The 23,753-nt window shown below is 35.6% G+C and overlaps 2 protein-coding genes across 11 annotated transcripts; one reads left to right on the forward strand and one right to left on the reverse strand.

Annotated features, from left to right (window-relative positions):
* Nucleotides 1-1,273: 1,273 nt before the first annotated feature.
* On the reverse strand, nucleotides 1,274-14,760 carry LOC100249980 (uncharacterized). Its single transcript, XM_002267775.5, has 8 exons — nucleotides 14,067-14,760; nucleotides 12,750-12,875; nucleotides 11,083-11,181; nucleotides 10,069-10,211; nucleotides 3,909-4,017; nucleotides 2,719-2,826; nucleotides 1,974-2,114; nucleotides 1,274-1,874 (listed from the first exon to the last, which is right to left on the reverse strand). The coding sequence occupies exons 1-8, from the start codon at nucleotides 14,136-14,138 to the stop codon at nucleotides 1,449-1,451; spliced, it is 1,224 nt and encodes a 407-aa protein (XP_002267811.1). The 5' UTR covers nucleotides 14,139-14,760; the 3' UTR covers nucleotides 1,274-1,448.
* A 1,663-nt stretch (nucleotides 14,761-16,423) lies between these two features.
* Nucleotides 16,424-21,906, forward strand: LOC100261883 (uncharacterized). 10 transcript variants are annotated; one of them, XM_059743396.1, is made up of 5 exons: nucleotides 16,426-16,560; nucleotides 16,649-17,789; nucleotides 19,052-19,132; nucleotides 19,251-19,384; nucleotides 21,404-21,906. In XM_059743396.1, the coding sequence occupies exon 2, from the start codon at nucleotides 16,794-16,796 to the stop codon at nucleotides 17,664-17,666; it is 873 nt and encodes a 290-aa protein (XP_059599379.1). In that variant the 5' UTR covers nucleotides 16,426-16,560; nucleotides 16,649-16,793; the 3' UTR covers nucleotides 17,667-17,789; nucleotides 19,052-19,132; nucleotides 19,251-19,384; nucleotides 21,404-21,906. The 10 variants fall into 10 exon arrangements, with proteins under 10 accessions (XP_010662210.2, XP_059599372.1, XP_059599365.1 ...); XM_010663908.3 differs by having other exon boundaries at nucleotides 16,424-17,789; XM_059743389.1 differs by having other exon boundaries at nucleotides 16,424-17,789; nucleotides 19,251-19,379.
* Nucleotides 21,907-23,753: the final 1,847 nt, after the last annotated feature.

A 23,753-nucleotide genomic window follows, 5' to 3' on the forward strand; every position in this document is an offset into this window, starting at 1 on the left:
AAGGTTAAGTTTTTTTAAACAATGAAGATTCGGGCCTTTTTATAGAAGAGAAAAGCCAAACTAGCCGTTTAGGGGTTCGATCAATCAAGCTAGGGGTCGACCGGTTGACTAACCGTTAGCATTAAATGTTTGGTAGGTGATCGTTGGGTTTCAACCGAACCTCGATCGGGCCTCAATCGGACCTCGATCGATCCTCAATTGGACCTCAACTGGTCCTCGACCGGAAAGAGAAGACCACTGGGAGAGAGAAAAACTTTTTGACATCCTTGGACCAGTCCTCGATCGGACGAGCACAACCGGTCGAGCTATTTTTTTGGCTCAACAACCAACTTTTTCAACTTAAAACCTTGTAAAACAAGTTTGAAAACATTTAACACAAGGTTTTAGTTGAAAACATGAATTCATTCAATTCTTAAGATATTTAAAACAAAATAACCCTTGGATGATTTTGATGTATAAGTAAAAAAATATAATGCATGAAAATCCTAGTACACCAACAACCTTACGAAGAGATCTTATGAAGCTTGAGTTTTAAAAAACACTTCTTTTTGAGGTGGTCTTCTTCTTCATGATTCCTCCTTGGCTTGATTTGTTTTTATGATTGCAACTTTGGAAATCATCTTACCTAATCACACTTGAAATATAATTATTAGTTCTAAACCTTGTTTTATTATCATCAAAATCAAAATTAACCAAACCTTGGTTTTACACATTGTCAATGGTTTTAATGGTTAGGGACATTAACCTTACCACCTTAGTATGAAAGAGAAGTACTCCTCCCGGTTTCGCATTCAAGGTTTTCAATGTGCACACATCAATAGTTAATGGTGGGTGGAGGTGGAAAGCACGATTGATGAAGTGTTGCTTTTGGGCGCAGACGCTCAAAACTTGATCTGCCACCGACTTAAACAGGTTTAGCAGGGTAATCAATTAATTCCATATTTCATCACTGTTAACAGTATCAATCCCTACTCATTAAAGAAATTTGGCAGACTGAAGTTTGGGTACTTTCAACCATTTCAATTAAACAAGAGGACGGTATCATTTTGCAATCCAGTAAGTGCTACGCGACTAGTTCAAATGTTTCCTTTCGCATCATTTCTTCCCATGCCCATTTGGGCTGAGAATCTGGCCTACTAGGTATTATATATTCGGGAAAACAAGGCAATATGAACGAAACTCTCATTTCAACCAAAAATATATATGTATATATATACTCCTGATGTGTTAGAGCCCAAATACTGAGGAGGCAGCAAGTTGCAAGAAATCAGAATGTGGTGAACAGAATCCATTTTCAATTAAACAAATCGATTTGGATATCAAATGTGCAACACAGGCAAAGAGAGACCCTGTATCTTACGCAAAACAACAGCATTATCTGGACACGCCAGGTTTGCAGCAATTGCTTGTATAAGAATATACAAACAATGATGTGCAAATCTTCCACATTACACAAGACATCTACTTTTCCAACAAAAAATCCAAGTAATGTACATTGTTTCCACATAGAGAGGAAGCAGACAAAGAATAAAAATCTCCCAAGCCGGTTGGACAAACCTTGTGGATACAATGTCTTGCTGTTTCTCAAAAAATGCATGAGATATGGGAAGCCTCACATGTTCAGGACTGGTGAAGCAAACCTTTGCATTGCTGAGGAGCTGGTCATCTAAGCTATGAGAACCCGAACTTTCTGGAGCCTCTGGCAATTGGGTTTCAGTGGAAGGGCTTTCAGGACTTCCCCCATTGTCCTTAGGAGGAACATCTGAATCTTCTCTTTCATCATTCTTTTCACTAGAACTCCCACCACTACCATCCTTTGAGATACCCTTGACCAAATCTGGACGGGCTTCCACCCCAACTCGTCTCAGGTGTAACTGACACATGGTAAATATCAGTAGAGGAAATACACACTTATGCCAGCAGTCCTTTAATACAACATGGATAGAAGCAACTGAAGTACTTATAAGCATTACCTGAAGATGTAGGTTTACTTCATCTGAACGTGAAAGAAATGGGAAATCACCTCCAGTTTTTAAGTATGCTCGCCTTGCTCCAGGGTACCTTTCACTCAGCTGATCTTTGAGTTGTTGAGGAATTGAACAGTAGTCATTTGTCTTCAAGGAGGAGCATGTAATCATAGCAAAAGGATCAAGAGAGGTATCAGCTAAATATTTTTAATTTCCTTTTTTGATGTATTAGAGATAAAAATGCTCCAGAAAAAAAAACCAAGTTGCTCGTGAAAATTCATTTCAACAATCTTAAGGCTTAAAAGGCAATGGGTGGTGCAGTATTCCAAATATAATCGGGGCAGAAGAATGCTATGTTGCTTATGTGGAAACATGGCATTATGTTTGACAGTTTCAAGACATTTCGGAACAACAAATAAAATTTCTGTTGACTTGATAAGCTAATTCAGTGAATATTAGTTAGTTATATTTTGGACATCTTTTCAAAAATTTCCCAAGGTTTAAGTAGAATTTGGCACATTGGTGAGCAAATTCAATAGAGATAAAATTTTCAACAAGATTTAAATTTCAGAAAGATCTTCCTAAAATCCAGAAGCTGAAGTAACGTACTATTTTTATTTCAATTAGGACCAAAAAAGGAAGAAAAAAAAAAGATATAAGAACCAAAATCAAAACATTTAGTCTCCAGATGCATGATTTTCCCAGATGTTCAAGAATTCACACACATCAGACTGAGTTTGGAATAACATACATCCATTAGAGTGATGAATGAATCTGAGAGAAGAAGAGGTCCAATGGAAGCAGCATCAACAGTCAAGGTCAACCTGGAGGCCAAGTCCTCTCTTGAGAGTGTTTCAACCTGAATGGTAATAGCATGTTACAGCATAAAAGATAATAAACAGGTTTTATATGAGGTAAATAAGGTTGCAATTAAATTAATGGAACAACAAACACAAACAGCAAGTGAGAGATGGAATAACTAAAGCATATGGAAATGGACCATAAGGGAAGAAAAAAGAGGAAAAATAAATCCAAGAAAATCTCACCGTATAGAATATTGTCATTCAGATAAAGCACACATTAGACTGTAGTCTACCATCATACTACTTGAAATGTAAGTTCAGAATTGATAGTAACTCAAGATGCCTGAGTGTACAAGTTGAGTGCACCCATTAAGTTGATTAAAATTAAGGTCCAGTTTTAGAAATTGTTCTTTTAAGTAGTTTTCTAACTTAAAAAAACTTGTTTGACAAATTTTTGACTGAATATAGTTTTTTGAGAATTTGTTTTGAAAATAGATTGTTTTGTAGAACAAGTTTAAGATGTTTTCCATATTTCTTTTTACAGTATTCTAAAAAATTGCAAATATAGAAAATACTTCAGAAACTTTTCTATCGTACATAAATGTGTAATACAATAATTTGAGAAAACTATTTTTTATATTTGAGTTCTTAAATAGAATTTTCTTCTTGAAAACAATTGAAAACTATTCTTAAAAAGTTGCCAAATACCTTAAAACTTTAAACTTACATGAATAAGTTCCAGTTTTGGACTGAGCTCCAACTCAAAATCCAAGTTCAAAACTTATACACGTTCCATATTCTGGTTGGCTTCCATTACCATCAAAGGAATTTCCACTTTATGGTGAACAAGGTTTAAAACAATGTCAATTTTTTTTTTATGCACAAAAAGAAGCAAATATGCAACAACCTGTGAAAGCAGTCCCTTATTGGAACATTAATTATTGAGAAAAAAACAAATGAAAAGGGAGAAAAACACAGTGATAATACAAATTTACAAGGGAAAAAAAAAACCATTTTATAATTGTGCAATTCCAAACTGACACTTATAGACAGTTTTGGGGCTTATTGCTTCAGAATGCAAAATAGATATCTAAAACAAACACATGGCTTGGCTATTCAACTTAATCTAAGGTTCTACCTGGGAAACAACAAAGTCTACTGAATCTGCAATAAATGGTTCATGGGGGCCATCTGGAATTCCCGTTAAGACATATCTCTTCAGCAAAAAAGAAGGGGTCCAACTGACACTGCAGAAGGTAAACACCACAACTAGGCAAGTTAGTTTGACAATAAAGAGCTTAACTTTATGTATATCATTTAAAATGGTTTACATGTAGGCAAACATAAAACTTCAGTAGATCAATATATTAATAGCATATTGTTGAAGGTTGGAAAAAATCAGCACAAACAGAAAACAAGTGTAAGAGGGACCAGCATATTGCATTAACAAGTCAATCAAATGACAGAAGTTCAATCGATGGGGAAAAAAATAGAGCAAGCATGCACACACAGGTGTGTCAACCATATTAATTGTCTCCCTGAAGAAAATATTCTTTTTTTTTCTGTGTCAAAACTGAATACAAAGTGACCTATATATATACAAGTGGGATTCCTAATCTAAGCCATATAATATGCACAATCACTATCTCTAAGGAAACAATAACTAATTAGGAGAGATTCTCTCATCCATAAAAATAGAAAGTATCCTAACACAATCCCTCTAATCTTGGCACTTAATTACAAATCATAATCCTATATTTCCACACTCCCCCTCAAGTTGGGTAGTAGATGTCTAGCATTCCCAACTTGCTTTTCATGTTTTCGTAGGTGGCCTTTGGAAGTGTCTTTGTCAGAATGTCTGCTGTTTGACGACTTGAAGGAATATACATAAGTCTGATTGTTCCCCCTTCAAGTTTCTCCTTGATGAAGTGACGGTCTATCTCCACGTGCTTGGTTCTGTCGTGTTGAACTGGATTCTTTGCAATACTTATGGTAGCCTTGTTATCACACAAAACTATCATAGTGGAGTTTGATATAATTCCAAGTTCCTTGAGTATTCTTTGGAGCCACATTCCTTAACATATCCCATGAGCCATTGCCCTGAATTCTGCCTCTACACTGCTTCTCGCCACTATGGACTGCTTCTTGCTTCTCCAAGTCACCAAGTTTCCCCACACATAGGAACAATACCCAGTAGTTGACCTCCGATCTATCAAGGATCCTGCCCAATCAGCATCTGTGAATACCTCAACTTCCCTACTTGAGGTTTTCTTGAAGTAGAGTCCTCTACCCGGGCTCTTTTTAAGGTACTGTAAAATTCTGTATACAACTTTCATGTGTCTTTCAGTGGGATTGTTCATGTAGCGGCTTACCATGCTCACAGCGAAACCAATATCGGGCCTTGTGTGAGTTAAGTAGATCAACTTTCCTACTAACCTCTGGTACCTGTCTTTGTCAGTTGGATGACTGTCATTATCTTTATCAATCTTACCAATAGGATCCATAGGCGTGTCCACTGGCTTACAACCTAGCATTCCAGTCTCCTGAAGTAGATCAAGGACATACTTCCTTTGCGTGACCACAATTCCCTCCTTAGTTTTGCCAACTTCCATGCCAAGAAAGTATCTGAGTTGTCCAAGATCTTTGATTTCAAATTCTCTTGCTAGCAGCTTCTTGAGATTCCCTATCCCTTCTTCATTGTCTCCGATAATTATAATATCATCAACATAGACAATGAACAAAGTCATTTCACCTTCCTTAGAGTGCTTCATAAACAGTGTGTGATTTGCTTGACATTGGATGAACCCATGTTTTTTCACAACTCTAGTCAGTCAATCAAACCAGGCCCTAGGTGACTGTTTTAGACCGTATAGGGACTTTCTCAGTTTGCACACTTTTCCTGAATTTTCTGGAGTTTCCATACTAGGTGGAATCTTCATGTAGACTTCCTCTTCTAGTTCTCCGTTGAGAAATGCATTTTTGACATCAAGTTGGTGCAGATTCCAGTCCAAATTTACTGCAACTGACAATAACACTCTGATGGAGTTGAGCTTTGCTACTGGTGCAAATGTCTCTTCATAATCAATACCATAGGATTGAGTAAATCCTTTAGCTACTAGTCGAGCCTTGAACCTGTTTATACTTCCATCCGGATTGTGCTTCACGGTAAATATCCACTTGCATCCAACAGGCCTCTTACCTTCTGGTAATTCTGAGATTTCCCATGTCCCATTTTTCTCCAATGCTTGTATTTCTTCCTGAACAGCAGTCTTCCATTCAGGTTGTTGAAGTGCTTCTTGGATGTTGGATGGGATACGATCATCTTCAAGAGAAGTGATGAACGCTTGGAAATTCTGTGAAAGCTTTCCATAGGACACATGATTACTGATTGGATGCTGAGTGCAGGATCTTACACCTTTCCTTAAAGCAATGGGTTGATCAAGATCATCAAGGTCATTACTGGAATTTAGATCATAAATTGTGTTACCTGGTTGTGAGTTTGGGTTGCTTGGATCCTGGTCCAATTCTTGGTTCTGCTCAGGTGGAGTGTTGTCCTCGGGCTCCTTTTGAGGAGGTTTCTCGGGCTTTTCCTTTAAATTTTTTCTAGAATAAACTATTACCTCTTTACTGCCTTGTGTAGTTGACTCAGGTGTGACAGAAGGGACATCTAAGGAATTGTTTTCGGGGATAGAAAGAGTAGTATCTGTTTGAGGAGGCAGTGATGAACTCAAAGGAGAAGTAGTGCTGATTTCGGTTTCCCAAAATTGGAATTCATCTGTGGACCAGTTTTCCCCCTAAATTGCAGTTTCGGGGTAGAAGGGTTGATTTTCGAAGAAAGTGACATCCATGGAAGTGTAGAATTTCTTGGTTGTTGGAGAGTAGCACTTGTATCCTTTTTGGTTTGGTGAGTACCCAAGAAAGATGCATTTAGTGGTTGTCGAATCAAGTTTACTACGTTGGGACTTATGGATGTGAACGAAAGCAGTACAACCAAAGACTTTGATTGGGATAGACGAGATTATTCGAGCAGATGGATATGCAGCGAGGAGGATTTGACACGGGGTTTTATATTGAAGAATCCTAGAAGGCATTTGGTTGATCAAGTAGGTTGCTGTGAGTACAACTTCACCCCATAATTGTTTAGGCACGTTTGAAGCTATCATGAGGGATCGTGCAACCTCCATCAAATGTCTATTTTTCCTTTCTACAACTCCGTTTTGTTGTGGAGTATCAATGCACGAGCTTTGATGTACGATGCCATTCTCTAGAAGATATGACCCAAGAATGTTGTGATAGTATTCTCGATCATTATCTGTCCGAAGGACTTGAATTTTTGCCTGAAACTGCGTCTGAACCATGTTGTTGAAGTTTTCAAATATTTCCCTCACTTCTGATTTCTTCTTCATAAGGAATACCCAAGTCACTCAAGTGTGGTCATCAACAAAGGTGACAAACCATCTAGAACCTATAATGTTGTTGATTCTAGAGGCCCCCCAAACATCACTGTGAATCAAGGAAAAAAGATGAGATGGTTTGTATGGTTGAATGGAATAGGAGTTGCGAGTATGTTTGGACAATTGACATATTTTGCAATGAAAATTTTTGGAATTTTTATTGATTAATGATGGATATAGTTTTTCAAGATAGGAAAATTTTGGGTGACCTAATCGGTAGTGCCATAACATAACAACACTATCCGTCTTGGTACTAGGGTTGGAAATTACACAAGTAGTCTTCATTAGTAGCCTTCGAATTTCCTCAGCTCTCAGAAGGTAAAGTCCAGCACGCACCTCAGCATTGCCAATCCTCTTCCCAAAGTTCCAGGCCTGAAATTCACACATGTGAGGAAGGAATTTAGTAACACAATTAAGATCCTGTGTTAGTCTACTTATAGACAATAGGTTGCAATCCAATTTTGGAACATAGAGCACGGAGTGAAGAGTAATATCCTTGGAAATAATAACTGAACCTGTGCCAAATAACCTAGAAAGGGTTCCATCGGCAATTCGAACAGAGGAATTGTTATGGCAAGGAGTATATTCATGAAAAACCATGAGATTCCCAGTCATGTGATCTGAAGCTCCTGAGTCCACTATCCATGTAGTGTGATTTTCCTGTCTAACATTTAGGGCATGGGAAAAAATACCTTTCTGGGCTACAGATGCGGTACCAATAGTTGTTCCAATTGATTGAAGAGTCTGTTGGAACATTTTCTGTAGTGCCTCCAATTGCTCTTTGCTAAACGGTCTAGGATTTGAGCTAGTGCCAGATGTGTCTTCTTCGGCTACAGCGGTGTAACCCTGACCTTCTCTGTTTTGCTGTGGCCGAGAAGGTTTCCAATCAGCAGGTTTACCGTGTAGATGCCAGCAAGTCTCTTTCGTGTGTCCAGGTTTTCTACAATGGTCGCACCATGGACGATTCTTCTTCGTTTGGTGGTTGTTGTTGTTGGATTAGGTTCCTCGTGCAACTAGGGCTGAGTTCTCAAGATTTTTGGAGGAATTTTGGGTTCCCAACATCACTTTTTGTCTACTTTCCTCTCTGCGAATTTAAAAAAAAACTTCCCTAACACTAGGTAATGGCTTAATACTTAGAACTCTTCCACGTACCTCATCTAAATTCTTATTAAGGCCAAGTAAAAATTTGTAGATGCGTTCCTTTTCAATGACCTTCTTGTATAGGAGTCCATCTTTGGGACACTTCCAAACCAATTCTTCATAAATATCGAGTTGTTGCCAATACCGTGTAAGGATATTAAAATATTCGGTAACAGTTGAATCTCCTTGTCGAAGATCTTGGAGAATACTCTTGATTTCGAAAATCGCCGAGGTATTATCGATGTTGGAGTAGGTCTCTCTAGCTGCATCCCATATCTCCTTTGCTGTGCCATAATACATGAAGTTTTCTCCTATGTCATTGGTCATAGAGTTAATTAACCAAGACATCACCATACTATTTTCCAACTTCCAGGTTCGGTATCCTGGATCATCTTCCTTCGGCTGAACAATGGCTCCCGTAAGGTATTCTTCCTTACCTTTCCCGCAGATGAAGATCCGAATAGACTGAGCCCATTGAATAAAATTCTGCCCATTGAGTTTATGACCTGTTATGGGAAGAATGATGCCGTCTGTGGTGCTGGCACTGCCGGAGTGAACTGCTTCAGGTCTGGACGCCACCTCCGAGTTTTATCCTTCCGTTCTGCTCTCCATGGAAAAAGATGATTTTTTTATTTTTTTATACGTGGTTCAGATCTGAATGCTCTGATACCATGAAGAAAATATTTTTTTTTTTTTGTGTCAAAACTGAATACAAAGTGACCTATATATATACAAGTGGGATTCCTAATCTAAGCCATATAATATGCACAATCACTATCTCTAAGGAAACAATAACTAATTAGGAGAGATAATCTCATCCATAAAAATAGAAAGTATCCTAACACAATCCCTCTAATCTTGGCACTTAATTACAAATCATAATCCCATATTTCCACACTCTCCTTGATATCATACTCGTTGTATAAGTCTTAAAAATCACAGAAAGAAAAAATGCCCCAGAATAATAGACTTTGTTCAACACAGATACCGATTTTTTAAAGCTGACATGGGATTTATATAATAGTTGCTGGAAAATAAACCAAATCTGCGCGCAGACCAAAGGCTGCCATGGTTATAAGGCACCCCGGAATATTCAGAACTAGAACAGTAATCATATTTCCAATTTTAAAAATAAAAAAATTAAGGCCACTGGAAGTTCTCTATTTGAAGCAAATTTTTAACTAATTCTCTGAAAACTTTGACCATATAAGGTAAGAACTAGTCAAATTTAGTTTACTAGATATCTCATATAAGAATCCAAACAAAATATTTCTTCACATAATTTGCTGTAATAGACTTGCGATGAGTTTCTGACTGAATTTCATTTTAGATCATGATAGAATACATTTATGTTTATGTACATTTTTTAACAGGAAAAAAAAAAAATCATGCACATGATCTTTTGCAAATGGAACAAATAAATTTAGTCCTTTCAACAGCAAAAAATCCAGTGAAAGATACAATACTACTGATGGGAGAAAAAAATTACAATCCAATATGTGATTAAACCAACAAAAAATATTGGCAAGCAATTTGGTCATCTTCGGCTTATATTCATTATCTAAAAATACAACATACGCCCATGGTATTGCAGAGGAGAAACAATAAACCATATTGGCAAGCAATTAATGATGTCATTAAAACAATTAGCAAATATTGGAGGTCATATTCAACATATATTCATTATCTAAAAATACAACATACATAGGGGCCCATGGCATTGCAGATGAGAAACTGCGTGTCTCCAAAAATGAATTTGAGAGAATCAACGACCTAACCCGTCTTGGACGATGCTGAGCAAAAAGTTGTGCCAGGAAGCCTCCAAGGGATGTGCCATAAAGATGTATCTGTTGAATATAGATTTATCATTCTAACTAGAACAAATATTTGCAAGAAATACATGAACCTTTTACGTACATCTCACTTAGAAAATATGATCAGGAATCTACACTTACTGTGAAAAAAAACACATTTTTTGCTAAATCCAGCATAAAGATGTTTCAGTCTTGCAAACCAAATGCTGCACCATTTTCTTCGTTTATGCTCATCTAGGCTCACATTGCACAAACAATTACCAAATGCAAGCCCACAGGCTGGTACAGTTATTTTTTCCTTGCAGAAAATTTATCAAAAAGCATGGATCAAGTATGCTCTACATCCCAGTCTCATTGATTCATATTCATGGTGTTTCTAGTTCTACAGTTAAAGCTAGTGAATCATGAGTCATCCATCTTAAACTCCACGAATTGAAAATCTTCAATTTTGTGAACTGAAATTGGTTCAAAGCTCACTGCTCACAACCTAACAAATCAGTGTTTTCTTTATCGTGGAAAATCCATCTTATATTAGTTTATATATGGTTTTCAGTGAACCTCATTTCAAATAAAAATCCATCTTTTTTAAGATAAGTCCCATATGATCTTCAATCTGGTGTTAATATATTTCCAGGATCTTCTATTTCACATAAGTTGACAACAGTGAAGATGAAAAACAGCGATAATTAACCATGAGAAAACAACTTTCATATTAGAGATGATTATCGGTTCTTATGATAGTTGGAGAAATGATGTAATTGTAACATGATCACTTGCAACACTTCTTTCAAGAATCAAATGGCCCAGGAACTTCAGTCATAGGAAGCATCAAGGTTGATGAAAACTAAATCCTAAAGAAAACGTAAGGTATGACGGATCTACAAGAAGCAAATGAAATTCTTACATGGTGCACATCAATAGCATCCAAAAACTTTTCAAATGCTTGAATCCACTCATGATGGTTCCATACGCGAGGAATATCAACAGAGATCACCCGGTAACCCTGAAACAAAAAATCACAAATTGCTTAATTTACTCATTCAAAGAGATGTCTTACATGATCTGTCACAAATAAAAAGTACAGTAACACCCCAAATAATTATTATCAAGTACACGGGGTAGCCCTACCCTAAGAATAGATCATCCTAAATCTTGAAAGTGCCTTCCAGGATTATATTTTATCTCACAAAATCAAAACCTTGGGGTAGAGAATAAGGTGCTTGGGGTACTCTCTCAAATGCAAACACAGCAACCCTATAAAAGGCATCTGAAAAATTAACATATGCTAGAATAATATGGTACCTTACCATGTAAATTCAATAAATAACTAGTCAAAATGTCCCACCTTAATTTCTTTCTTTGCCTGCCCAAGCAGGTGTTCTACAGTTTTCCATATTACAAATAAACTGCCTCATCACCTTTTGTTTTTATTTAAGACCCTATGGTTCTATCTCTCTTCAATTCTTCATGTTTATCATCTCCTTTTTCTTCTTCTTCTTCTTCTTTTTTTTTCCATTTCCTAGGCTTGTGAATACTTAAATCTTTTTTCCTGCTTTACCATAGTATATATATATATAGCTATTAAGTAGATTTCCAGATGCAATTTGTTTTTTCCATTTCCTCCCCCAACCCTTCCCCACCCTTTTCAATAAGAGACATCGTAAAGTATATAAATAGTTTAATAATAACATATAATTAATGTAATTATTTGAACATGATGTTGTAACTGTGATGATACTGATTATTAACTTTTCCTACTGTCCTCACTTTGAATGAATTCTTATTCCTCTGCTAGCATCATTAACAAAGTATTCAGTTATAGATGTGTCTATTGCACTCTGTCATGATTACATGATTACATGATTGCATGCTTATTCAAATTTAAGGAGAAAAAATTACAAAATATTTGACCACTTTAGGTGTGGAGCTAGTTAGAGGCCTCTCACCCATCATGGCTTACCTCTTATAAATAACTTTTGGAGTCTAATCTTATAGAAGAATGGTGGAGAAATCCAAAGCACCATGATTTACACCTTAGATGGAGATAGTATAACCATACTAACTTCATCTCCACCAATCTCCAACCCCTGTAAATCTCCACGTTCATAATGCCTAGCAATATAACTAATAGGGATGGAGAGGTTCCAAAGCAATATTCTCCATTTGGAGGATCCCAAAAGGCCATATAGTGGACAAGAACTGGAACACAAGCACACACTTTCTTTGGGGTCAGGGAGGGTGAGAGTTTTGTCAAAGACCTGCTAAGGGGAGAAGGAATATTAGGTTGTAATGCAAGAAAGAAATTAAGTATTTAGTTTATAAAACCTCAATAACTATATTGATATAAAATGTTCCCCTTTAAAACAAAAATGAAAGTCAGGAAGGGGAACAGAAAATTGCAAAGTGGACGGTTCCTTTTTTTGCTAGTTCTTTTAGATAGACGTGAAAAATAAGAATCATAATGCAGATTCCCTAAGATTTCTTCAGGGAGAAGAAAAATGAAGATCAAATGTAGTCAACATTATTTATAAAACAGAAAAGAAGAGAAAAGTATAACATCAAACACACTACCTTTATGGACAATGACATTATCTGTTTGTAATAGACATCTGCAGTTCCTGCTGTCCCAGGAAGACAAATAAGTGGAGGGACCACTTTTGGACCAAAATCATAATACCGCCACTGCTTTGTGCCAATCTACAAGAAAAATAAAGACTCCTAATTAAAACACAACATTAGTCACTCAATTGTTCAAGCAGAAGTGAACCTTCTGGTACACACAGTGTACAAAGAAAAGAAAATTCCCCTCCAACAAATTCAAAACCAAGTCACTTCTCTAGTATCAACCAATCAAAACCCCATAACCCCTCGTGATTTGTGGGTTACCTAATAGCTCGGTTAAAAAAAAAATCAGAATCATGCCCAAAGTTTATAGAAAGCTCCTTCATGACAGGCATTTCAAATAAAATTTTGTATGAAAGACAGTAAACCCAATTCATATATGACCAAACTGCTGTGAGGAATAAGAAGTTTGTGGCAGATATTCATTAGCCTTTCTGGTACATCAACAACCAGGACTAATATTATTACCATTTCCCACTTGTAGCAAGAATAATCCACAACCGTATCAAGTATACAACAAAAAATAAAGTTCCAATCCCAAAAATTGAAATGATTCAAACAAAAAATTATTAGTGCTTCCCATTTGTAGCAAGAAAACATCCAACAACCACATAAATTGTGCAACAAGTAAAATCATAATTCCTGACAATGAAGTTATGGAAATAAAAGTTGCATTTGACCCATGAGAAGCCAAGCATGCTAAAGAAGTTACTATTTTTCTAGAACATAACCACCTTAGTTTCATCAAAATGATTAAGAAAGTTAAATAAACCCAAGTCAACATACGAGTAAGATACATAAAAGTAATGCCAAGCCAAGGACAGTGACTTGAATCTAAGAATTGTCTAGAAGACTGAAAAATTATATTTCAACCAGATCCCAAATGTGCAAAATAGGGTATTGAAGCTTGAATTTAAACGCAACCACATCAAAATTGAATAATTTTGATTAAAAAAATTCAGAACTCTACAAAAATGGTCCAACAAATACAAATCCATGCCTATCAGAAACCATAAAATTGACTCAGAACATAGAAACCAAGGCCCAAGCAAACCAACTTAATCAACTATAACCCATATCCAAATTCACATAATTTAGACCAGAAATCGAAATTCAGCGTATAAAATTGGAACTCGTGATTGAAACGGAGAGACTATAGCCAAACAAAGACAACCCCAGAAGCAAAACAAGCAGAGTGAAACCCACAAATAAAATAAAATCAAGAAAAATGGGGAAAAATCACAAGGGAAATCGAGAGAGACGTACGGGGATCTTGTGAAGAGGGACCTGAGACTTGAAGTGGATGTAATCTCCTGGCGCCGAAAAGACGCCTTTCATTTTTACTATTAGTAGCACTCTCCCATATCACAGACCCATTTCCGATTTGATCTATCACTTTGATATCTCCCTATACTATCGATTGATCGACCTGGTTGTGGCTGTGATCTTCAAATTCAGCAATTCGTTTATTGGGGTTTTGAAGAGAAGACGAGGGACCACGTGGATTGAGCTGGCTAGGGTCACGGTCAATGACGGAGCTGTCTTCAACCACATGTCAGCGTTATGTTCTCTATTGCCATTGCGGTTTTGATGAACCCCTGTCGGACGGAATTGCGTTAGGCTTCTTGGGCATAAGCCCTAGTCCCCACTGTCCATCAAAATTTTGATTTTTGGCCCAAACTATTGGGAGATGTGGATTTTTGTTAGGCATAACTTCATTTTAAATTGAAATTCATAAAATTTGATTTATAAATTATTAAACCTACTTTGTATCAAAGTTGATGATCAAGAAGTTTTTGGCATTTTTTAATTTTTTTTATTTATTTTATGTGGGGGTTTTTGGTCCGAGTCACCCGAATGGGTTTGGGCCCTAAGCACGCGAGACCCTTGCCTATTATGAAGTTAAGAGAAGTGAGTAGTGTGCATACTTTGTATCCATCAAAAGTTTTCATTCCTTTTCAATATGATATTCAAAATGGTTAGGAGAATCCTAATAAAGTCTAACCTTGGATCAGATCGAATGTCTCATCAAAGTCTACATCCTCCTGTTGCATTTTTTATTGGTATTGACTCCATTTTCATTCATCTTAGTCTTGAGCATCACTTGGTTCCAATCACATCCACTATTTAAAATCTTTAGATTAATTCCCAAACATCATTCTTAACAAGCTAGTTTAGTTCCTCACGTAAGGGTAAAAATACAACTCTCATCTAGAAGGCATTCTTCTACCTTTCGGAAACCTTCTATCAAAATATTTTTTAAACTAATGCGTCATATCCACGTAAGTTTCCATGTGATAATATTGTAAATAATAACTATGCTTTTAAGTATTTTTTAAAATAATAAAAATTATAATTAATTACTATAATTTTAAATTTAAACTTAAAACTACAATTGATATATCTAAAGAAAATTCAAAATTATAGTTACGATTTTACGAAAAAATATAAATAAAAAATCTTAGATCACATGAATAACCAAGTGATTGAAATGCATTGATTTGGTTTGTGGATTTTTTTTTTTTTCTAATGTGTTATTTTGACTCAACTCTTTTTAAGCTTTGGTTGGGATGTGTAACACATTCGTTAAATCCATTGATTCCAGTTTGACTTCTTAATTAAAACTACGTATATTCAAATTATTTGATATTTATATAGTAAAGTAAAAAGAAATGAAATGGATTTAAAGAAATAAATAAATATAATTTATTGATTTTAAATTTATTTTATCTTTTTCTTTTATCATTTTTTATTTTCTCTCAAGGAATTGAATATAACTAAATAAATTATTTTTATTTGAATTTGTTTTCATATAGAAAGGTATGAACCAATTGATTTTTTTTTTCAAATTTTATTAATGAAATTCTTCATATCATAATTTGTTTTCATTATGTAAGGTATGACTATAAAGAAAGGAAAAAGGCGAGTTATAAGAAATATTTCCGCTGCTACCATACCATAGTAGCAGCATGTATAAGAGTTGAAATAGGAGCATGAAGGGGAAATTTAACTGATTTAGCAACTGCACCCACAAATAAGAATCAAGCATACAAAGAAACAAATAAAAAATTTATCCCATTATTATAAATCAAGTTATTAAATATTTTGAGCAAAACTTGAAAATCGAAACTACCTGTTGTCCAATAAAGACCCAAAATCATTGTTTGACAAACATTTACTGCTATAGGACGTGTGAACCAAAAACCTATTAATAAATATGAACACATTCCGATTAATTCCCAAAAAATATAAATTTGTATTAAATTAAAACTAGTAACTAATCCCAATATGGAAGCATCGAAAAAAATAAGATTTTAAGTGGATGAGGGAGTCGAGGTTGAAGGAAACCACAAGAATGAGAGTTTATTAGGGAATTACTTTTAAAAATAGTCTTCTATCCTAAAAAATTAGGATCGTAAATGATTTTTTTTAAAATTTGTTTTGAAAATATAATGTTTTTTATAACACATTTTAATTATTTTTATAAAATGTTTTAAAAAATAATTGTTTATAATTATTTTTTGGACGGTGTTTTAAATATCCATAATGATTTGAAATAAGAAATCAGATATAATTCTAAAAAAGTATTTGAAATTACGGAAAAAGAGGAATTTTCCCCAGAAAGAAAAAAAGAAAGCATATAAAAGAAAATCAGGTAGAAAATAGAACTCCCCATGCTACTTCTCCGAACTTAATCGGAAAATTCTGAATGAAAGCATGAAACCATAATCCCGAAACCCACACGGCCATCCCATCACAGGTATGCTTAGACTTCGCAGCGTTTTGATTCTTTTGAAATTGAATACACTTCAATCTAAAAGATTTGAAGCCCTAAGTTCATTCAACAGTTTTCACCACGATTCCTCGAACCAATCACAATTCAATGTCGCAATTTTCTGGGATTTAGACAACAAACCCCCAAATTCATATCCACCGTACGATGCTGCCGTTAGACTGAAGGCGGTGGCCTCATCTTTCGGAGTAGTCCGCTACATGGTTGCCTATGCCAATCGCCATGCCTTCAGCTATGTCCCATCTGCAGTTAGGGAGCAAAGAAAAGAGAGAAAGCTATTGAATCATTTGGAGAATAGGGGTGTGGTTGCACGTGTTGAACCCTATCTATGTCGCGTATGTGGGAGGAGATTTTACAATAATGAGAAGCTTATCAATCATTTTAAGCAAATTCATGAGCGTGAGCAGGCAAAAAGGTTGAACCAGATTGAGTCAGCTAGAGGAAAAAGGAGGGTGAAGTTGGTGGGTAAATTTGCGATGAAGATGGACAAATATAGGAATGCAGCGAGGGACGTTTTGACGCCGAAAGTTGGGTATGGTTTAGGGGACGAGTTGAAACGAGCTGGGTATTGGGTTAGGATGGTTTCGGATAAGCCGCAGGCTGCCGATACTGCATTGAGGAACCACATTGTGGATATGATGGATAAGAGGAGGGTTGGGTGTGTAGTCCTTGTATCCGATGATTCCGATTTTGTGGATGTTTTGAGGGAGGCGAAGTTGAGATGTCTCAAGACTGTTGTTGTTGGAGATAGCAATGATGGGGTTTTGAAGAGGACAGCGGATGCTGGATTTTCATGGAAGGAAGTCATGTTGGGTAAGGCAAAGAAGGAGGGTGCTTCAGTTGTGGGGAGGTGGAAGGACCGCGATATTTTAAAGAGGTTGGAGTGGACATACAATCCAGAAATGGAGAAAAAAGAGTATGGTTCGGATGGTGAGGTTGATTTTGAGATTGACGATAGGGAAATCATAGAAGGTGCTTATGGGAAAGATGATAATTTTATGCAGGAGAAAGACAGTTGTGCTTGGTGGGAACTGGATTCTGATTCTGATTTGAGATCTTCTAAATCTCACTGAGTAATTTTTCATTGTTACATATTGCGTTTGAGTTTGTGGCTTGAGAAAGTTCTGTTACTTTTTCTTGGCAAGGCATTGGTGAGAGTTTGTATGAAGGGAACCAAAGAAAATGACTATTATTTTGTAAGTAGATAAAGAAGAGTTAATTTATTTTTGCTCATGTTTGCTGCAATGGATAAAACCATGGAAAAACGATTATTGCTTTTGGTAGGGTATACAATTGGATTCTGGGTTGAATTAGGTGGGTAATTGTATGAATGGCATGTTATTTGAAAGCAACATTCTGTTTTAGAAAACGAGGCAATCAACTTATCTTAAATTTGGAGAATTAGGGATTTTGTTATCTAGTATCTATCTTCTTTTGCTGAAATCCTTGTCATTTGCCTTAGGATTGAGTAACTTGGTAAGCATCCCCTATTTTCATCCTAGAATTTAGTATTACTTTCTTTGTTAGGAAGTCATAAGTTATATTTCATATAAGTGAAAGTGGAAAGACTTTGTGTGTCATGCTTGGTGTCTAATCTAGTCACAGATCCCCAGTGAAGGATAAGGATTTCAGGGAGCCAACCACCAACATTGTGAACTTGGAACATTAGTCTATTTATGTTAAACCTTAAAATGTTCAAGCAAAAGGTTCAACTTTTAGAGTGCAGTGGTGAAACAGGATCAGATAGAAAGTTGGAAGGTGGTTCTGAGTTAATTGCAATGTTGAATGCCTTACTCCTGTTTTCTGATTGCCTGCTTCTTGGATTCTAATTTGAAATTCAGGCGCTCATTGCTCAGGCCTTTTTGCCCTTGACAGACATTTTGCCTAGCTTAAGTTGTGAAATCTACATCTGCTGCAAACTACTGTTTCTTCTCTTGGCCATTTGTTGGCAAAATGGTAGAGAGAAATGGTACACTATTGTAATAATGCGAAACTCATCTTCATGTCTCTCTTTTTTTTTTTGTCCTCCATTTGGTTGTTTACTTTGTGGTGTTTTTTGGTTACACTCCTATCAAATATTCCCATGCATGAGAAACCTGGTTTCAGTAGGATAAATCTTTTCCTAACTAATGAAGATTAGGGTGCATCAGAGTTTACTGTTCTTTTCTTACTACTGTGTGCATCAAATTGTTGAAAAAATAACTAAATGGAGTAATTAATCGTCATTTTCTAGATTAAGCTACTCAATCAAGATTGTCTTTTTCTTAAGGGCTGAAAGACTCCTACAATGTTGAGGTGGCTACTGCTTTATTCTTAGATTAGTGCCTACTTTTGTGGCTTACCACATGGCTTGTTCTATTTTATGAAATGGAGTTCTTTTTTCCCTTTTTCTTTTTTGTGAAGGAGTATTTACTTGATAAGTATTTTTATTTGCTTCTCTTCCTTTATTGCCACTCAGAGATTCCTCATGTTGTGGCTTCACAGGCACGGAAGAGGGATGGATGGAGAGGCTTGCCTTCTATTTACTATGTTTCTTCTTGTACTCTCTCTTTCTGTTTTTATTGGGAAAGACCATTTTGCATGCTAGTTCCATTGCTTCATCATTGATTGGACCTAGATAGGCTTATTGGCATTTTGAATTTTTTCATATTTTGCAGGAAAGAGACCTTGTAAGGAAACCTGTTTCTCAACCCCATCCTAGATCTCTTGTTACAATCTCTGTCATATTCCAGATCTCTTCTTTGGGCTTGTATGTGAGCTTAATAAAAGGAGGAAATAAATAAGTGGTAAGGTATGAATTCATGACCTCCTATAAAACAAGCTTGGACACTTGTTAAGCTACCAATTTCACCCAAAAAGCTTAAACTGTTGAGTAATGGTGGGGCAACAATATATATTAAGCTGACATGGGCAACAACTCTAATAGTATGTTGCAGTGATCCTTCAGAAGTTTTTATCCTATGATTGCCACTCATACTGCAGCAAATAGGCTATCTGAGACAATAGGCAAGCTTGCTAGAGTTATTATATGATAATGAGTTTATCCTTGGTGAATTTTTCTTCTTCTTTATTCTTCTTCCTCTTTTTGTTTATTTTTATTTTTATTTTTTGTTTTGTATGTCACATTGGGATGGTTGGTCTGGGATAACTTCTATCATACCGAGAGGAAAATTGAAAAAGAAAAGAAAAACTGATGGTTTAGTCCCCCTCCCTTCTCAGCTCTGCATAGAAAGATGGGTGATGAAGTTTCCTATCATTGCAATACTGAACAAAACCCTCTCCTCTCAACTGAGCCTGTTTTTTCACATGACTAGATATTCATCCAAAGTGTTGTTTGTGCCCCTTAGTACTGTTTTTGTTTATTTATTTATTTTATTATTATTATCATTGGATTTCTTGCTCCATGTTATAATTGTATTGACATCAGTCAGAAGGTTTTTGTGCTAATTTGGACAGGGTTTCTTCATTTCATCCCAATCAAGTTGACAAAAATAATACCCTCTAAATATTTGAAGTGTATTCAACCTCTCATTTGTTACTTTTTGATTTTCAAAACGAGTTGTCTGAACATCACTGCTGTTTTCGTTCTGCAAGTTCTGCAGTTCTTTACCATCTGTTGTGGTTAAAATGTAGCAACTGAGTTTCTTTGCCATTCAAAATAATAATGTTTAGATGTTGTTGCTTTTCTTCTTCTTCTTCATTTTTTTTTTTTTTTTTTGTTGAAGTTTATAAGTTTTATGCTATGAGATTCGTTGTAGTGGGAAGTTTTATAAGTGTAAACCTGCAGCTTTGGATGCATCATTGTGGGTTTCTAATGAACAGAGACCAATATGATGTAAGGCTGTTATTATTTTTTGTTCTGTTTTTTATATGTATAAACCTAGAAAAGGTGTTGAAATGGGGCATAAGGCGGCTATTGTTTCTGCTTAATCTAGAAGACAAACCCCTTCTGCAAAACATTAGCCTTTGAGCAAATGATGGTGCTAAAATACTGACACGATCACAATAGAGGGAACAGAGATGGGAGAGGGATCCTGTGCAATGCTTCTATTTTAAAAACTGTGTTGTCACAAACATTCAAATTTTTATGGTCATCTAGTATCATTGAACATTGAGTATGTAGTTCTGATGCTTGCTTTAGCAATATTTAGGTTTTGATTCTCAGGGCAGCCAAGTCCAATGACACAGGTTGCCTTGACTGATGCTTTTTCTGCATAGCAGAGGAGAGTATGCATTTTGCATGAATGTTTCTTGCCCAAATTTCTGTTCCTTAACATGTGGGGTGATTTTTAGTTTGGAAATCGTCATAGTCATGTCTTGATATGCAGACTGCTCACATGAGTGAGATATCGAAGTTCTGTTAAAACCATCTCCAGCATTGTTGCGTCAAATTTGATGGGGATATTTCTCTTAAGTTTCCTATGCTATCTTTCATGCTCATTTCAGAACTAGTTGAGCCTCAACCTGTTTGTGTTTCATGGGTTTCAGACCTAGCAGTGGACTGGATGAAGACCCCCACTATGTTTTGCACATATACATTACTGGTTAATTGTATTGAGCTAAGTTAGGGCTGCATGCCTTGGTTGCTTTCCTTCTCAACTAAAATCTTCCATTCTCCTTTTTTGTTTTCTTTGTCAAATTTTCTTTTAACTAGCTCCAGTTCCTTCCCTACAAGCACCAGTTCTAATTGAAGGTGCATGTGCTTCATATACACAAGCTTTTAAAATGGCATGATGTGTATTAAAATCATTTACATTGTGGTCTACTTAATTCTAGACTAATTGTTTTCTTCATCTGTTCACTTTTGCAGGTTTCTATTCCCAGGAGCAGCATAATCATTCTTGCCAATCTACCGCCTGAGCTTTCAACAGCAGAAGTAGTCTCACCACATGTCTCTGACTTTTCACTGGTACCCAAATTTTCATCTGCCTGTCAGTTTCCTGAACAATAACAAAGTGACATCTAAATTCAGGATTTGTTGTGGTGTATGAAGGCACCCTGATGGAATTCTAATGTTTTTAATTTGTGGATAGTCTATTGTTCCTTTTCTACATAGGCATGGATCTCTAGTTTGGAGGATCCACAATTCAATTTCACTGTGAGGGGCAAAGGTCTCTCTAGAAGAAGTATTTAGTTGTAGTTCAGAACTACTAAGAATAATCTTATCTCAGTGATTATAACCTTACTCATGTACCACATCTTTTGGGAGGTTGAAAATGAAAATCAAAGACACTGCCAAGATGTGCTAGACTATTCTTGGAGTTTCTTACTTTCCCTGACTGGGTCAGAAGGTAAACTTTCGGTTTCCAACAACCACTGTCATGTTGATGTGTAGCAGAAGGTTTTTTTTCATGGACAACTGAATGGAGTTTTCCTGTGTTTAAACTACTTAATCTGAAATGTTGTCTAAATAAAAATATATGGATATCTTTTAATAAATAAATCACTAGAACGTAATAAAACTCATGAGCAATGGGTTAATCAAGGCTAGGATGTATGGAAGATGCAAAATGCAATCAGCTTCCTGGTTGGCCTACAGGTATGTGGGCTCAAATCCAAATCCAAGCTTTATAGATGCCTATAAATCAACTCAATGCTTATAAAACCATCTTCTGGTTTACCCTTTTTATTTTCAATTTTATCACTACATTTCCTATGATCAAATAGGTCGGTCATATGTTGATTACCCTTGTTATCTTCATTCTTATCTCCACATTTCCTACGGTCAAATAGGTTACTTTGAGTTTAATTTCTTATTTATGCATAAATTAATTTTTAAGCATGTAAATATATTATGTTCATCTACTTGTGAATGTATTTCAATGTTAATCCATCTTAAAATGTCTATAACGCTTGTTTAAATTTTTGCTCAAAATTGTTTTTTTTGTTATTTTTGTAACCCATTTTTTTACAATCCCCCACATGAATAGAAATTATCTTGTCATATGCCAATAAAATGCTCACACTTGAGAGAGTACTATAGAGATAAATTGCATCAAGATAAGGTAGATTGTGATTTTGAACCATTCTTAGTTTGATTTTATTGGATTTATTAGCTAACAAATGAATGCGATATCTTAAACCATTTAGCCATTCATGTAAGCCAAGACAATAAATAGGTTTTTTGCAACTCCACTTTTGGACATCTTTTATTCTCTAGTTGTATTTATTTTGGCCCTAAACAACTTCTGGTTTCATGAGTGTTCTAGAGAATTTCAATCTTAAAAATTTTCACAGAAACAACCTTTTCGCATTCATACAGTTGATTCCTGTTAACGGTTTTTAGTCAATACCACATTGGTCCAAGTTATAAGATTTATTAGCACTACTTCATGATAGGAGCAACTAGTAGAGAGTATCCCTCTAGAGGTTCATTTTGTCATTCATGACTTATTTGTCCCTTTGAATCTAGATCTTAGGATTTCTAGTCAACTAGGTTGGGTTATCATTAAATGAAGGTTCTTTAATCATAGGCTTTAATCTCATTCCTCTTGATAAGTAGTTAACTTGATCTCTTGACAAGCTTTTAGTAAGTGTATTTGCTAGGTTGTTCTTTGATTTGATATAATTAATGAAAATTATTCCATTTGAAATTAACCACTTAAAAGTACTGTGTACTTGATATATATGTTTAGACTTATCATTGTATATGCTATTTACAATGTATTCTTATTGCTAGCACAAGTTATGGATAGTAGGGTATGTCCTCTAGGAAATAATGAAGTCAATCTACTTCTATTTCATCTAAAGCTATAAATTCTTATTTCATTGTAGATTTGGCAATACACATTTGTTTTTAAGACTTCCACGATACAATCCTACCTCCTATTGTGAGTAAATATTCATTGGTGGATCTGGTATCCTTTACATCGGATATCTAATTTGCATCACTAAACCTTTCAAGTGCAATTGAATAGATTGTGTAGCATAATCCATAATATAGAGTGTACGTTAGGTATATAAGAACCTTGGTTATTGCCTTCTAATGAACTTTTCCTGGATTGTTTTATAAATCTGTTCAATTTATTTACTTTGTATGTTATGTTTGAGTGTGTAAAGCTATACATTACACTATCGATGGTGCATGAATATTCTAATGAAGATATTGTTTGACCAATATTTTTAACTCAGTGTAGATTTAAGTTTGCTAGTGTTTTTAT

The sequence above is a fragment of the Vitis vinifera genome, chromosome 2 (genome assembly GCF_030704535.1).
Source record: "Vitis vinifera cultivar Pinot Noir 40024 chromosome 2, ASM3070453v1".
Lineage (NCBI taxonomy): Eukaryota > Viridiplantae > Streptophyta > Magnoliopsida > Vitales > Vitaceae > Vitis > Vitis vinifera.

Bases quoted from the DNA above. Each gene is read 5' to 3' on its own strand.
- LOC100249980 (XM_002267775.5), bottom strand. From the start codon at position 14,138: ATGAAAGGCGTCTTTTCGGCGCCAGGAGATTACATCCACTTCAAGTCT. The intron at 11,182-12,749 runs GTAGTGTGTTTG...TTTTTGTTTCAG, and splicing joins TAATGTCATTGTCCATAAAG to GGTTACCGGGTGATCTCTGT. The intron at 10,212-11,082 runs GTAAGAATTTCA...TATATTCAACAG, and splicing joins ATGCTATTGATGTGCACCAT to ATACATCTTTATGGCACATC.
- LOC100261883 (XM_010663908.3), top strand. From the start codon at position 16,563: ATGCTTAGACTTCGCAGCGTTTTGATTCTTTTGAAATTGAATACACTT.